Genomic DNA, 15,195 nt, shown 5'->3' on the forward strand with positions numbered 1-15,195 from the left:
TTTGCAAAATATCAACAATTGCACATTTCAAAAGTTCAGGTTGATTTAGAATAAATATACATGTGTGGTTTTACCAAAGATAGGTCTTCAGAGTCCCATAAGCCCTTTGAGGGGTATAGATTTCTTCACTATGTTAAAACGGTGTGCGGGCAACACAAATGTCTCATTCAATCTTTAGAGTTGCTTTTGTTTTAAATCCTAAAGTTAAGCCAAATTTTCTGCAAAAAAAAAAAAAGTTACAACAAGAAATATTTAAGTGTCATCGGCACAGAGATTATGAATCCATAAAGCCAGCTCTTGAGGCAGGCGGGCTGGACCACTGCAAAGGTGGGGTGTGACGAGGGGGAGGAGGTGCTGAGGGAGGAGACCAAAGTGAAGCTGCTGGAAACAGAAGTTCCCATCAGAGTGCAGAAGCTGTGACGGAATGACTACCTTCTCTGGCTGCCTGCATTCCCTTGAAAGCCAGTGATGCGGGAATGTCACAGTTGTGGGGAGACAGTGGGGTGCTGCCGGCATGTTGCCACCCATGCCCAGCCACATAACCAGAAGGAGCAGCACTATAGGTCATGTACGGTGACACTTGAGCTGGAGTAGGGTAAGGAGCCATGCTGGATGCTGATACAAAACTGCTCACAGCTGGGAGACCATTTGGTGCCTGAAAGGAAAGACAGAAGAAACGAAGGAAAATCACATTGCAGTATTATTCAACATCTCTCCAGTCTTTAGACACATAACAGAAATTCGGAGTGAGTTCACAGTTGTGGTTCTACTCCAGGGCTGGCTTTTTTTCTCCTAGACTTCCTTTTAACCTTACTTTGACCTAAAAGTATCCAGTCTTGCTACTTAAACAAACACAGTGCTGAAAAGCAAGATACTGTTCTTTATACAAACGTTTCTGAGGAAGCTACAGCCAGAAAATCCACAATTCTTACTTTTGTGATTTGAAAGTCTATGGAGGTGAGGCAGGGCAAGAAAGAGTCAACTGTGATTAAGCGGCTCTCCACAGCCTTTGTCAACCTTCCTGGAACTTGGGTTTTGTTCAGCTCTTTTGTTGAAGCATTGTGACAGGCCTGTTCCATGTAGCTTTCATTTCCAGGAGAGAAGGGCACAAGGTGTGGGTTGTTATGTTAGAAACTCAAAATGAGCAAACCTTCTGTGAAGTAAAACACGGACCATATTTGAAGAAGTCATATTGAAAATGACACTTGGAAAAAGGATGTGTAAGATTGGGGCTTTTCTAGTAAGGGTTTTTGCTGTTGATTTTCTTATTGTTGTTTGGAGTTTGTTTGCTTTCTTAATGAAGTTTGGGGGTATATTTTTTTTATAATTTTATCAGGAAGGAAATTTTCTCCACAAATATGAATGAGTAGGTGTAGCTTTGAAATGGAAATTTTGCATTTGCAAAGTTTGGGTTTTTTGTTTGTTTGTTGTTTGTTTTGCTTTTTTAAAGCCCTATGGACAAATCCCTTTAAATGAATTTAATGTGAAATCTTTGTTTGCAAACAAAATGCAATGGCTTTGGCAAGCAAGCTTGCCTAGAAACCAGTGCTTTCTTGGCATTCAATAAATCATTGTTGGTATCGTTACTATTAACAACACCAAAACACCCTGATTTCTAATCCCTCTCTGGCTTGAGTATTCCCCACCCTTCAAGTGGTTCATTTTTTCCTCCCAGTTTCTACTCTGTTTAAAGATAAAGACTAAATCTTGTTTCCTGGAAATGACACGACTGGACTAACATGTCAACATGTTTCCTAGTGAAAAAGTAATGTAAATACCAGAATTGTATAAGAAAACATAATTTAATCCCTAGAGCTCAGTAAATCAGACTCATATTAGATGCTTTGTCCAATTAAGTTAGGAAAGAAATGGTGCTTTTCTTTCGTGTACTCAGATTGAGCTTAGGACTTTGAACACACCCAGCATGCCATCCACCAAGAAGCTATATCCCTTCTCATTTAGTTCCAAATACTGTTTTCTGAATTAATTCATTTGGTCATCATTTTTACTTCCACATCTATGATAATATAATGGTGTGTGGTCTAAAGGCCTATTTTCTAAGTGTAAAAGGAATATCTATACATATCTACACACATTTGTGGTAGAATATATATGGTTGCACATTAGCATTCCCCATAAAGTTCTGACAAAACCTCATCTTAAATCTTTGGTTTATAAGAATACATATATTAATGGATTTTAGACATAGAACCAAGAATTACCAACCTACAATCCACACACCAGAGATGTTAGGAAACAAAGAGAACCCTAAGAGAGACCTATATTCCTTCTCCTAGGCTAATTGGGAGCATAGAGGGAGGGGAGATAGAGTTAGGATAAAGAGAAGGGGACAAGAGGTGGCAAGAGGAGGAAGAAATAAAAGAATACATATATTCTTCTTTTTGTCATTGTATAGTCTTTTTAAAAATGGAAGAGAAAAGACAAGAAAGACCCTTGAGTACCTCTTATGTCCCAGGCACCTAGAAATTTCCAAGTTATCTTATAATAAGGATTAATAAACAATAGCTCAGTCAGGCAGTGGTAGTGCACACCTTGAGTTACAGTAGTCAGGAGGCAGAGGCAAGTGAATCTGTGAGTTCAAGACTAGCCTGGTCACAGATCAAGTTCCAGGACAGCCAGGGCTACAGAGAGAAACCCTGCTCAAGAGACAAAAATAGGAAACAATAGCTCATTCTAAACTGTTCATCTTTTCACAATTACGAGAATATATATATATTCTTGTAATATATATATATATATATATATATATATGTATATACATATATATATATATAATGTTATGTTCAATTGGAATTTAATTTGTTTGGGGGTTTGGGGTTTTTGTTTGGGTTTTTGTTTGTTTTTGTTTTTATTCATTTGTTTGGGGGGAGTTTGGGTTTTGTTTTTGTTTGTTTGTTTGTTTTTGAGACATGGTTTCACTATGTATCTCTGATTGTCCTGGAACTCACTATGTAGATCAGGTTTGCCTCAAAACCACAGTGATGCACCTGCCTCTATCTCCCAAATTCTGGAATTAAAGGCATGCACCACTCTGCCCACCTTTTGTTTTTGTTTTTAAATAGGGTCTCACTATGTTCCCAGGCTGGCCTGAAACTCATGTCCTTCTTGTCTTAGCCTTCCAACCAGAGATCACAGTTATACACTACTATACCCAGATGAAATTAAGATGTACTTCAAAGGGCCTCCCAATTGATGTCCTTTTAAGTAAAGCTCAGAACAATTATCAAAGGAATGACTTCATTTTGTTGTTCAACAAAACTGAAATTCTATCTTTTTTTATTTGTGTATTGGGGGATGGTTTCAAGACAGGGTTTCTCTGTGTAACAGTTTTGGCTGTCTTGGAACTCACTTTGTAGACCAGGCTGGCCTTGAACTCACAGAGATCTGCCTGCCTCTGCCTCCTGAGAGCTGGGATTAAAGGCATGCACCACCACTGCCTGGCCTATCTTCTCTTTATGCACAAAGCCATTTAGAAAGTTGGGAAATGACCACACATTTAAAGACCATCACACACATCCTGCCTGATGCTGCAGGGTCTTCTGTAGTCTGCTGTGATATTTTTCCTAGACAGTCAGAAGGAGGTATAATTTAACCTCAAACTACAGCACTAGTAAAAGATTCTTCCTTCTCCTAGAACTCAATTCTCTTCACTAGATTTTTTCTCTTCTGATAAAACAAAACAAAACAAACAAAAATGTATGTCTCCTTTTTTAAGAATAACTAATTATGTCTCAAAAGAACTTACTTTAGAGTTCTTGGCTAACGAAAATCTATGTAACCATCAAATTACAGGGGAGGGTGGGGAATAGTCTAGCATTGCAGAGATTATTGCTTTAATTGCTTTTATTCACTATTTATTTTATTTTCCCCAATATTTGTTAAAATTAGTTTGAAATGTAATCATTCCAGTAGAATTATGGAATGGTGTCCACATCTGTTTTGCCCCTATCTACCATTAATTAGTATTTAATACTACTAATACCAATGTATTAGTAAATACAGAAAAATAGAGTAAGAATATTATGGGATGGTAGTATAGCTCAGTGGTAGGATACATTCTTAGCTTAGTGTGCATACAACCCTGGGTTCAATCTCCAACACAGGAGGAAAATATTAAAATTAGCTCTAAAATAATAGAAAACTTGACTCTACATTTTCTAAGTGCCTGATGTCAAAAGATTTAATGTGTGTGCCAAAATAATGTTCTACCTGGGAGAAAATATCTGTTGTTGAATTCCATTTTCAATCACTGCTAGATGTTTCCTAACTGTGCTTTTGGTGGAATGCTGGGGGTGTGATTCACTATGTACCCCTCGTTCTCAATGCAGCATAAGCTATTCTGTTGTATCTGAAATCAGCTTACATGGTCCCATTCATTACCCCTCCCCTTAAATATGACCCAGAAAGACTGCGTCAGACTCTCACCTCATTTAATGCTCTCTTCGTGGGGAGGCAAAGCCTTGGGCTTTAACCTTGCTCTCATGTACTTTATTTACTCCATAACTATATCCATTTATCAAACATAGCATATCCTATTAATTTTTCCATATTTACCCAACTTCTCATACCTAAACTACCAAACTTGCTTGTTATCATCTGTGGTAATACTGAGTATTTCAAGGTTCTGAAAACGCCATGGTATTTGCTGGTTGTCAGTTTGGTGGTTCAATCCCCTCTTTGTTGCAGAAAAAAACCAAGAGGGAGCAACAGGTTGAGAGAGGTAGCTTCATCATATATATACAAAGGGAAGCAACTGGTCGCTTAAAGAGAGAGAAATGGTAGAATTCCTCAGCCTTAGCATAGTAACTCTCAGTTTATCCCTGTGTTTATGACTTGACCAGGACAAGCGGGAGTTTCATTCTGCTGTTAGGAGTTCAGATTTCAAAATAGGGGTGGGGTGGGGGACTAAGCAAGAAAAAACAAAAGTGCTTCAAAATGCCCTTGCCCCAGCCACCTTCACTGTTCATTCATTCCAGTGACTCAATAAATACCAATTTTCTCACTATTAATTTTGAAACATGACATTAGCAAAAGTAATAAATCTCTACTGGGTAAAGTGGTCATTATTCATGAAGAAATCACTTAAAGGGTAAAATTTTCCACAGCAAAGGAAAACAAGCACAGGTATCACTGGTTTGTTTATGCTCTCCAATAAAGGAGTAAACTTCAACGCCCCAAATCTGCTTAATGTTTTCAGTGAAGGGCATGTAATTAATCTGAAAAGCTAATTAGGCTGAGTAGAGACTACCAAATGTACACCATAAATATAGTAGGAGCAAACATGTTAAATTACACTATTTAATTGGATTGTAAATATGATTTATAAATCAACCAACATACGGAATCCCAAGGGAAAAGTAAACAAATTTGTCAAATGAAACCCTGCAACAGGAATGTAATAGCAATCCCGTCTTTGAAAATGACTTTGCCTAAATATTTTATAAATAAGACTTCAACCCTTCAGCCCTTCACAAAGATCTTCCAAGAAAGCAATAAGAATTAAGAATTCTTTTCCCTGAAAGAATGCTGTACCTTTCCTCCTCACAACCAGCTGCTACCTTCTACTTAATTTTAGAAATGAGATTTACTGATACAAAGCAAAACAAGCCAATTGCATACCCTGGAAAGAGTTAGTTGTCTTTGTTGAGTTGTCTCAGGAAAAAAAAGACAGCTTTTATCTCGTGAACACTAGAAGATATCTTCTAGAGGAATACTGGTGGTGTAATATAGTTTGAGTCAGGTGGCCACATGGCTGTGTTGGCAGGTTATTAGAGGACAGGGACCTGCATTAATCACCTTGTATCCTCACAAAAATGGAACATAACAGGCATTTCATAAATGACTTACTGAATGAAGACTTGTGATCGAAAAAGATACGATTCTCCTGTTGTAAGAACAAAACAAAGAGCTAGCCCCCTCCCCCCTTTATAACAGAACAAGTATTTACTTCAAGCAAGCCAAATGAGTAAAACTGTTGGCAAAAGTAAATAAAAGTTCCAACCAGCCATTTCACTATTTGATTTATGGTTGTTCCTTGTATTCCTCCCCCTCTAAGAAAATGGAAATGCATTAGTATCCAAACACTTGTGACCATGAAAAAAAAAAAAAACTGGTATGACAACTGTCTGGAAATTACAAGTTAAAGACTATTTTTCAAATTCTGGGAATTGTCTACTCAACAGTTTCTCTCTTGAAAAAAATGCAAATAACAGTCTAGTGCCAGCTTCTCTGTTAACAATCTGTCTATCAGCCACTCCTCCAATCTACTTGGCCTTTCCTTTCTAATAACACGAGTTCACTCTGGCTTCATGATAAAATATATTTGGCCATAAAAACAGTTGTGCCTCACATATATTTACAGTATCAGTTTCATAGACAAAAACAAATTCACATCTGAAAATAAGTAGGTATTTTTGAGAAATTATTCTCTGAAATTGTCTTTCTAACTACTGTTCTTCCCTTCTTTATTGTGTAACGACTTAGTAAAACAAACCTGACTAAATGAAATGACAGCCATAAAGATGGCTCAACATTCATCCAAGAGAATTACTTTTAGTTACACCATTATAGATTGAAATGTCTCTAGGTAATGGGAAGCTAGTATGGTATTTAGTGTTTTCTAAATTTTGTTTCTAAAATGTTATCAAAATTGATATAGCCTTACACTGATTTATTTAATTTTATTTTGTATTCTCTTGTCATACAACAATAATTATATGTATTTATCGGGTACGGTATGATGCTTCAATACATGTATACATTGTACAATGATCAAATCATTTAGCATGTCAGTCATCTCAGATAACATAAGATCATAAAAAACATTCAGAACCCTTTCATCTAGTGATCTGGATTTTACAGTCTTTAAACTATCTTTTGTTGCTATTTCACATGACACATTTTACTGACATACAATTATTTAGTTTGTCATAAATATGATGAATTTCAAAGACTATTGGAATTTGTCTAAAATGTCATTCTCTATAAAATTATAAATTAATTTCACAAAAACTTAACTTTATTTACTGTGAAGAAAATTCAGTGCAACTTCATTTCTGTCTTCATGAAAATATTATGTTCAGGAACACAAGTTCTAAATTTTTTGAACTTACTTGTTTTTTGATTATCAAAGTTTTTAAAATATTTCACTAGGAAATTGTATACAAGATGATTCATTTTTATCATCATTTAAAGTAATGTGCAAATGAATACTTTGTGAGAATTTAGATTAAGCTACATTTTTAATCCCAGCTTTTTTCACAATTCATTTAATTCTGAACATCTTAGTGCAATTATTTATGACTATTCTTTATTTCTGACATCTCAATTGCTAAAGAATGTCATATTAAACTTCTTGCTCCATTAACATATTCAACCTCAAAATGAAAGTCCTGGGAACCTGTAAAGCCATCATTCATATTACTCTAGAGTAGCAGGTAAGTGATATGTTTGTTCTGAGGAAACATGCCTATTTGGAGATAACTTTTCAAAAACTATGCATTTATTTATGAACTGTGTAAATAAAATCAATTATTAACTTTCCAAATTACAGATATAGCCCAACACCTATGTTTATCTAATCATGTTTTTTTTCACTTGATAACATTAAGTCAAGATTTTTTTGCCTTCAACAGAAGAAAATCAAATAGAAAACATTGTTTCCTTTCACAAGTAGATGAGAGTAAGGATTTCCTGCCCAATAGTAAGTGTGGTTGAAAAAAATCTAAGATAAATAAATATTCTATCCTAGTCAACAAAGACTTCTGAATGGGATTCCAATATGAATTACAGCTTGAATGTGCAAGATGAATTTGGATATTCTAAACTAATTTTCAAACACAGTGAATAGGTACGGGTATGACTGAAATGTGCACACAGTTCTAATTCCTGGTGATCAGTCATCTTTGAAGTCTGACCTGAAAATAGGAACTCTAGATCATGGTAGCCCATAGACTCAGTACTCAGTTGCCGGCTTGTTCTGTGGTCATTTTACAGGTGTCTTCCAAGAAAATATACCCTGAGCTCTGAGTCTGTTCTCTCAATCCCCCACTGAGTGCACCAAAAGGAAACTAGCTTTTAAGAATAGCACGGTAGTTAATTATAACTGTGAACACCCAAATATATTGCAGGTGATTTTTTTTCAGCTTTCCTTTGTTAAGGGCTTTTAAGTTTTGTTGGCCAGAGGGGCAATGGGTACCTGAGTTAACCTTTTTATCCGAATATGCTAACAATACTTTGTAGGGGCAGTGGCAACTTGTAAAATTAAAGTTAGCTTTAAAAATATTGCAAGAGAAATACACACACACACATGCAACTCCTATTCTTATGAGCTTATTGTAATATTACATCAAGAAATCAGTGTCTAAAGTGAAGTGTTTGCCTCCTTAACCTATCTTCAGCCTTTATCATAATGTTGTACACACTGGTTTAGGTTGTGCTTAGAAACTCTTGCAGTTTTATGATTGTGTAACATTTGAATTATCTCCTGACATGGCAGTATGGGGCAACATCTCAATTCAGAGCTCTTCAAATATAAATTTGATGGAAATATCCTTTGATTTGGTGGCCTGTTCTCTTAAGCATTATAACATTTAGAACAGCATCTATTTGGCCACTTTTTCCTTAAATTACTTGCTTTTATAAAATGTAATTCAGTCATCTAAAATTCTTTGTAAATGATTTTTTAAGGAAACAGCAAATTACTCGAATGCTATTTATTTTAAATAAACTGTCAGTTTAGTTTTAAAGCATATGATAAATTAGCCATTTCTAAACAAGTTTCACTGACAGATACATCATTCAAGGGAGGAGAAAATGAAAGTAGCTATGAAGCTATGAAGGTTTTTGGATGAGGAAACCGCTTTTTTTTTTTTTTTAAGCTGGTTCATTGACTGCCTGTGGGAATTGGAGCTTTTTCTGAACTCCAGTCTTCACAGTGTGATTCCCCAAAACAATGAGCAACAGAAGGCACTGAGCCCCTGTTAAAGTTAAATGCTCCCTACTGTTCTTGATGCTTTGTGTACACTTCCTATTGTTTGTCACAAATGCTTGGAGGAATGTTTCTTACTATAGATTTTCTAAACAATGCCTATTATGAATGTCACTTGTTTTTAAAAGTCAATCTCTAACTGCCATTTGGAACCACAGGGGATATTTAATGAATGTTTCCTAAGGGCCCTATCGATGTACTGACTTTGGGACTATTATTTTCTTATCTCGAAACTGAGGCTCTAAATGAGCTAACAGCTTGCTTCAGAAGCAGCAGTACCAAAGCGCCAGGCGTCTAACCACTGCGCACCACCGCCTCTCTGTGAGCAGATTGTTACAGGCAGGTCTTTGCAAAGAAAATGGTGAGTTTGCTTACGATACCTCATGGGCATTCTTTACAGTGGAACCAGACTAAGAAAGCGGCTCTCTTTCCTTGCTGTTTTTGGTGTTATTTGCCAGGGAATAGCTAGCTACTAATGCATCCTGACAATACTTGAGAGGGACTAGGAAATAGAAATGTAATTTGTTAGAGAAAATGATGGTTGGGATGTCCCCCAATGGATAAGGATAATAAGTTCCAATAAATATTGTAACTGATTTTGACAAGAAATAAAAAGTTTTGAGGCTTTAAGATAACACTAAGTACTTTGAAGCTTCCAAGGTGGAGTCTACTCCGTAAATGCCTTACACTGCCTTAAGTCCGCATTTGAGTTTTGAAATCTTCATTCTAGCATACTGATATATTTGGACTCACGGTTTTGTGTGGCGGCTGCTTAGTTCTTCTCAACGGGGAAAAAAGAAAAGGAAGCACGAGTGTTTTAAATTTTCCTTCAGAGAGTAGAGGGAGGGCCAGAGGGAGGGAAAGGAAAATTAAACGGTCCACAGCCAGTCCGTATAATTTGAGGTTTTCTCACTAACCTCCCTTGGGAAATTATGATGTGACCTTTAATCGGGAAATGGTAAGTTTATTACATTTATCTGGCTGCACCTCTTCCATTATCGCCGGACAAGCTGGTCTCTGGAAGTCCAGGCAGGGGAACTGTCTTTGCACGGGGCCCGCAGCCGCCCACAAGCCTTGCGACTCCAGCTGGCGGTGTCCAGGCTGCAGCCCGCTGGCAGGGCGCTGCTCTAAAGCCCAAAGCCCGGCCACTCCGAAGCTCGGCCTTGGGTTAACTGAGATCGGCTAGGTGTAGTGAAAGGGCTGGGGGCCAAACGTGCAGCGGGATGTTAGACTTCTACTCAAACTTCAGCCCAGACTTAGTCAACCTGGGACCCATCTCCTGGCACCAGTGGGCATTTCTCTCCGTCGAGGCTCTGAAAAGCTCTGCGTCCTCCATCTCCCAATCCCCCGCACCAGGAGGCCTGCCTGGCCAAGCCCTCTCCTCCTCACCTGGCCGTACTTGGCCTCCTGCTCCAAGGCCCCCTTCTCCAGTCCGTTCACTGCGTGCGGGGCGGCGGCCGGGAAGTTGTTGCGGCCCAAGCTGCTCCACTCCTCCACCTTGGGGCTGTGGTAGGGGGAGCTATCGCTCACTCCTAGGAAGGTGGAAGAGAGTTGTCAGGCTCAACCCGCGCGCCCCCTCCTGAGACAACACCCGAATCCCTAACCACAAAGCTTCAGGGCTAAGACCTTGGGTCAACTCCTTGCACTAGGCTTCCTACCGGCGCTGGGCCCAAGGGTAGACCTCTCGGTTTTCAGCTTAGGGCCTGGAGAAGTTTTAATGGCCTGAAAGTAGGCCTGTGAGTTAAGTTTCACCCACGCCTGACGGAATTTTGTTTTGCTTTGTTTTGTTTTATTTTTTTTAAACCAGCGTTAGATTTCCTTTCTCCCTTCTTGATCTCTCAGGGAATGGGTTGAAAGAGACGAATATTTTTCCAAATGGAAGAAAGAACCCAGAGTTGTGAAGTTGGATATTAATTCATCACCCCTGTCCTTACTGGAGGAGAGTGGCAAAGACCTGCCATTGGGGAGGGAAGACTGATGCGGGAGAGAGGAGTAGTGGCCTAAGTGTGTCTTGCTCAAAGACAGCCTGAAAAATGCTCACCGCACTGTGGGGATCTGATAGTTCTGTCAACACGACAGAACAAAAGACCTGCAAAGTCCTTTGCAAACAAATAACTAAATGACGCCCACAATGCGCATGCAAAATATCCATGCACAGATCTCCACGTTGTGTGTATATGGGACCCCCCCCTACGTTCTCTGCCTGCTAAATGAGTAAGTCTATATGCATATTTTTAATTAAACCGTGAATGTTAATGGGTCAGCTAAAGAAAGGTGTTTTTAGGGACTTACATGTGAAACAAGCTTGTTCCCTGACTAGAACTAATAAATAAATAAAAAAGAAAGGTGTTTTTAAGTATCAGAAAGAGATGAAAGTAAAATTCAATTTAAGAAAAGGGATGAAACCATGTGCCTATTTTTCTGTTCTCAAAGGAGATACAAACAACAAAAACTTCTAGAGTAAGGTGATTGTCACAGTATCTACAGTCATGCATACTGAAGAAAAGTATTTGAAGACTACATGTATATATTTTGCTCCTTGGTCCTGTGTATAGAGTTTCAGGGTGTCGTTTAAACTTGATTTTAAACACTTCTATCTGGTATAGGTCCTTCAAAGAGTGGCCATCCAGGGAAGTTACCTTGTTATATGCACAGATTTTGTCGGAAACCTGGTTGTCTAAAGGTGACATCGAAAATAAACAACAGTGTCTACAAGGAACCGTCACTCCCTCCCATAATCCCATGCTTTCCTACCTGACATCTGGTCTGATTGCAGGGTTCCCCAGAGAAGAAAAGTTTTCTTTTCAACTGTCAGCCTATTTTCACCATGCCTCCCCTCCAAACAAGTAGATTGCCAGGCTCATTTTTGCAGCAGGAAGCCATGGCTGGTTCAGGCCTGATGGCCTTTGCCTTCCCAGACAAAAGGCAGTCGGTGGGCACAAGCCTGAAGTTATCTTAAGAAACTGAGATCCCCCTGTGAGCCCCATTTCTGCTGATCTCACACGTTCCCACGGACAGGGCCTTCCTTAAATGTCAGTGAGGTCAGTTTATCCTATAAATCAAGGGCAGCATCTCCACCTAAGGCTCCAACTAGTTCCAAATAACTCAGAACTTTACTCTTGTCAATTCCCAATCAGAAAACACGGAGATGAGAAATCAAGCACTGCTTTAATTACTTTAAAAGGTCATTGTGCGGATGCCGTGGAAAGTCAAAAACCAAGAAATGGTTACAGGAAATATTTTTCCTCTTTCCTATTTAAATTTTTCCTCTGCCCGTCTTAAACCTTACACTGAAAAACTGGGCAGTAAATTGAGTGAATAAAACATTTTAAATTTCTTTTTGTTCTCCTTACACCAAGAAAGAAGCTAATGTCTTTTAGATTTTATTTTTAACAGCACAATAAAAGAAAACAAACTCAAGCTTCCCGGAGAAGTCGGATCGTAGGGTGCGGGGGTGCCGGGGGATTTTTCTGAGCAGTCAGAAAAGACACCCAGAACAGCGCAAATTCAGGCTGAAAAAATCTGCGGAAAGGGGACCGGTAGCCACTGGCATTTCCCAGTACCGAGGACGCTAAGGAAAGCGGGAGCCTGGGAGGGGGGCGGGCGGGGGGCAGCCGAAAGGACAACAGCGAATCATCAAGCAATTGTCACCCTAACTGCAGGGTTGATAATTAACGTCTGTTAAGGGGCAAGGGGGAGGTGTGAGGAGGGGAGGGAGGGAGGAGAGAGAGAGAGAGAGAGAGAGAGAGAGAGAGAGAGAGAGAGAGAGAGAGAGAGAGAGAGAGAGAGAGAGAGAGAGAGAGACTAGGAACCCGAACCTCCGTTTCCGAAGAAAATGAAGTGAAGCATAAGAACGAAACCAATTAGGTGACATTTGAACTTCCTGCCTGAGCAAATTTGGCCTGATTGCCAGAATCCGAGAATAATAATACAATTTCCACAGCGTGCGGGACGCGTAGCTGCTGCATCTGATCGGTAAGCAAGTTACCGGCAGTGGCATCTGCAGCTCGCAGACCCAAGCCCGCTAAGGCCTCCCCCACTGCTCCCTAAGTCGGCGGGCTGCCCTCTCCAAGCAGAATAGCCCGGCTAAGGCCGCGAGTGCGCGAGAGGCGGGGGAGGGTGGAAAATGCGAACCATGTGTTGGGGATGGGGGATGTTATGGGTCTGGCAGTTTGAGATGAGGCTGCAGACTGTGTGTGTGGCAAGGAAACGGAGGGGCAAGAGTTTCAAGTTAATGAGATCAGGACACCCCCTGGGAAGACTCCTTAGGTTTCCAAAAGAAAAAGCCACAGGTGGTGGGATAGACACTCGCCAGAGGCCGAAGGTTCTGGGGTTCCCGACAGCGTGCAGGAACCCACTCTGCTCAGCACTCCGCCTCTGAGCGCCTTACCTTGGTCGGTGATGGAGCGGATGCCCAGGATGTCGGTGACAGAGTGAGAGGAGGGCCAGGTGCGCGGCATAGCCACGGAACCGGGGATGGCGGGCACCCCAGGTGGTGTAGGCACCTTAGCAGCCGCAGCGGCGATGGGACTGGGGTACGAGTAGATGTGGTTGTAGGGCAGCGCGGGCTGTGGCGCAGGCTGGTGCTGCTTGTATGAGTCGTAGTGGGCCTGCTGGGCCAAGTTGCCGATCTTGTTGCGCAGAATCCGGCTGATGGAACTCACCGAGGGCACGTTGTACTTGTCGCACACGCCGTCCGCCAGCAGGCGGTCCCGGATCTCCCAAGCGAAGATGCCCGGGTCCCTCTGCTTGTAAGTCCGGATGTGTTTCACCACAGTGGGAGTGGTGACCCGGGGTTTGCTGCCCCCGATGGCTCCGGGCAAAATCGAGCCGGTCTCGTTGTAGCGCGCCAGGATCTTGCTGACGCAGCCGTGTGAGACCCGTAACTGGCGGCTGATGTCACAAGGTCGGATGCCCAGTTGGGCTAATTCCACGATGCGAAGTCGAATGGCGTTGGGCAGCGGCCTTCCGTTCACGAACACTCCTCCCAGCTGGTTCACCTCCCCGAAGGCTGGCTCTGCAAAAGGAGCACAGAGCGCGCGACAACGCGCACCCGCTTCTTGGGACAAACGCCTGCCACTCGGCCTCCACGAGTGTCCGATGACAGAGCTATGACACCCTCCTGATAGGATTGTGGCTGCCCCGAAACCAGACAGTCTCGGCCTGGGCCAAACAGCCCGGAACAAGCTGTGGCCAGACCTCGTTCCTGCTTTGCGCGTTCCAGCTACAAACAAGTAGAAAGACCCAGGGCAGCTCCCGGCACCCAAAACTCTCCGAAGCAGACGGGGAAATCGGTCCTGACGTGCCAGCGCTCCCTGGTTGCCTGCTTGGCACCAAAACGTTCTGCCCTTGCTCCCCTCCACATTCTTATCCCCTCCCCCCAGCGCTATTAGACGGAGTTCAGGGAAAGCTGAGGGGTTGTTTTGTTTTTGTTCTGTTTTGTTTGCATGTGTAAACACGTGTGCAACAAAACTTGGATTGACACTGGAGCTGCGGGACTCTCCCGTGCCATGGCCCTCTTAAAATCAAAACCTGGCATTAACTGCCACCCTGTAGCGGGAGTTCCCATTGCACCCCTGTCGCCGCTGACCCTTGGCATGCTCGTACAGCTCTTGGGGACGCGGTCTGAGTCAATAGAGCGCGGTTGCGCGCCCCAGCTCCCTCCCTCTCGCCCTCGCCTGCTCACTCCCTCCCTCCTCGGTTCTGACAGCGTTCCCCGCCGCCACTCACCCATTGCTCCGAGCAGTATACCAACCCGGCCCCAGTTCCGCACTCCCAGAAAGAAACTTTTCTCTTGCTCTCACTAGGCCGACCTGTCGCTGCTCCAAGACGCGGCTGCCTCGGCTTCTCCCCAGGAGGAGGCGACGAGAGTGCCAAAGGAAAGAGTAAAAGGAAGTCTGTGCCGGCCAGAAAGAGGCTTGAGTTCTGCATTTCAATCTAAGCAGCAACGTGGGCTGGGCTGAGCAGGGCCGGGCGGCTCAGTCTATCACTCACTTGTGACACACCCCAAAAGAGGTGGGCCCGAGGGCAATCTGCGTTGTAATTGGTGCAGGCCGGTGAGTGACAGCTCAGTTCTGGGAAACTCCTTCCGCTGTCTCAGGCCGGCTCCGCACCTGGGTGACTAAATACAATGATTATGAGTGTTTGACATCTTCCCTCGGGGGCGCCACAAACAGTGCAAAATT

General features: G+C 42.0%; 1 protein-coding gene across 1 annotated transcript; it reads right to left on the bottom strand.

Annotated features, from left to right (window-relative positions):
* Window positions 1-400: 400 nt before the first annotated feature.
* Pax9 (paired box 9) lies at window positions 401-14,744 on the bottom strand. The gene is made up of 4 exons (XM_027419633.2): window positions 14,618-14,744; window positions 13,401-14,396; window positions 10,400-10,542; window positions 401-655 (listed from the first exon to the last, which is right to left on the bottom strand). The coding sequence occupies exons 1-4, from the start codon at window positions 14,742-14,744 to the stop codon at window positions 401-403; spliced, it is 1,521 nt and encodes a 506-aa protein (XP_027275434.1).
* Between the last annotated feature and the right edge of the window lie 451 nt (window positions 14,745-15,195).

The sequence above is a fragment of the Cricetulus griseus genome, chromosome 5 (assembly GCF_003668045.3).
Source record: "Cricetulus griseus strain 17A/GY chromosome 5, alternate assembly CriGri-PICRH-1.0, whole genome shotgun sequence".
Classification (NCBI taxonomy): domain Eukaryota; kingdom Metazoa; phylum Chordata; class Mammalia; order Rodentia; family Cricetidae; genus Cricetulus; species Cricetulus griseus.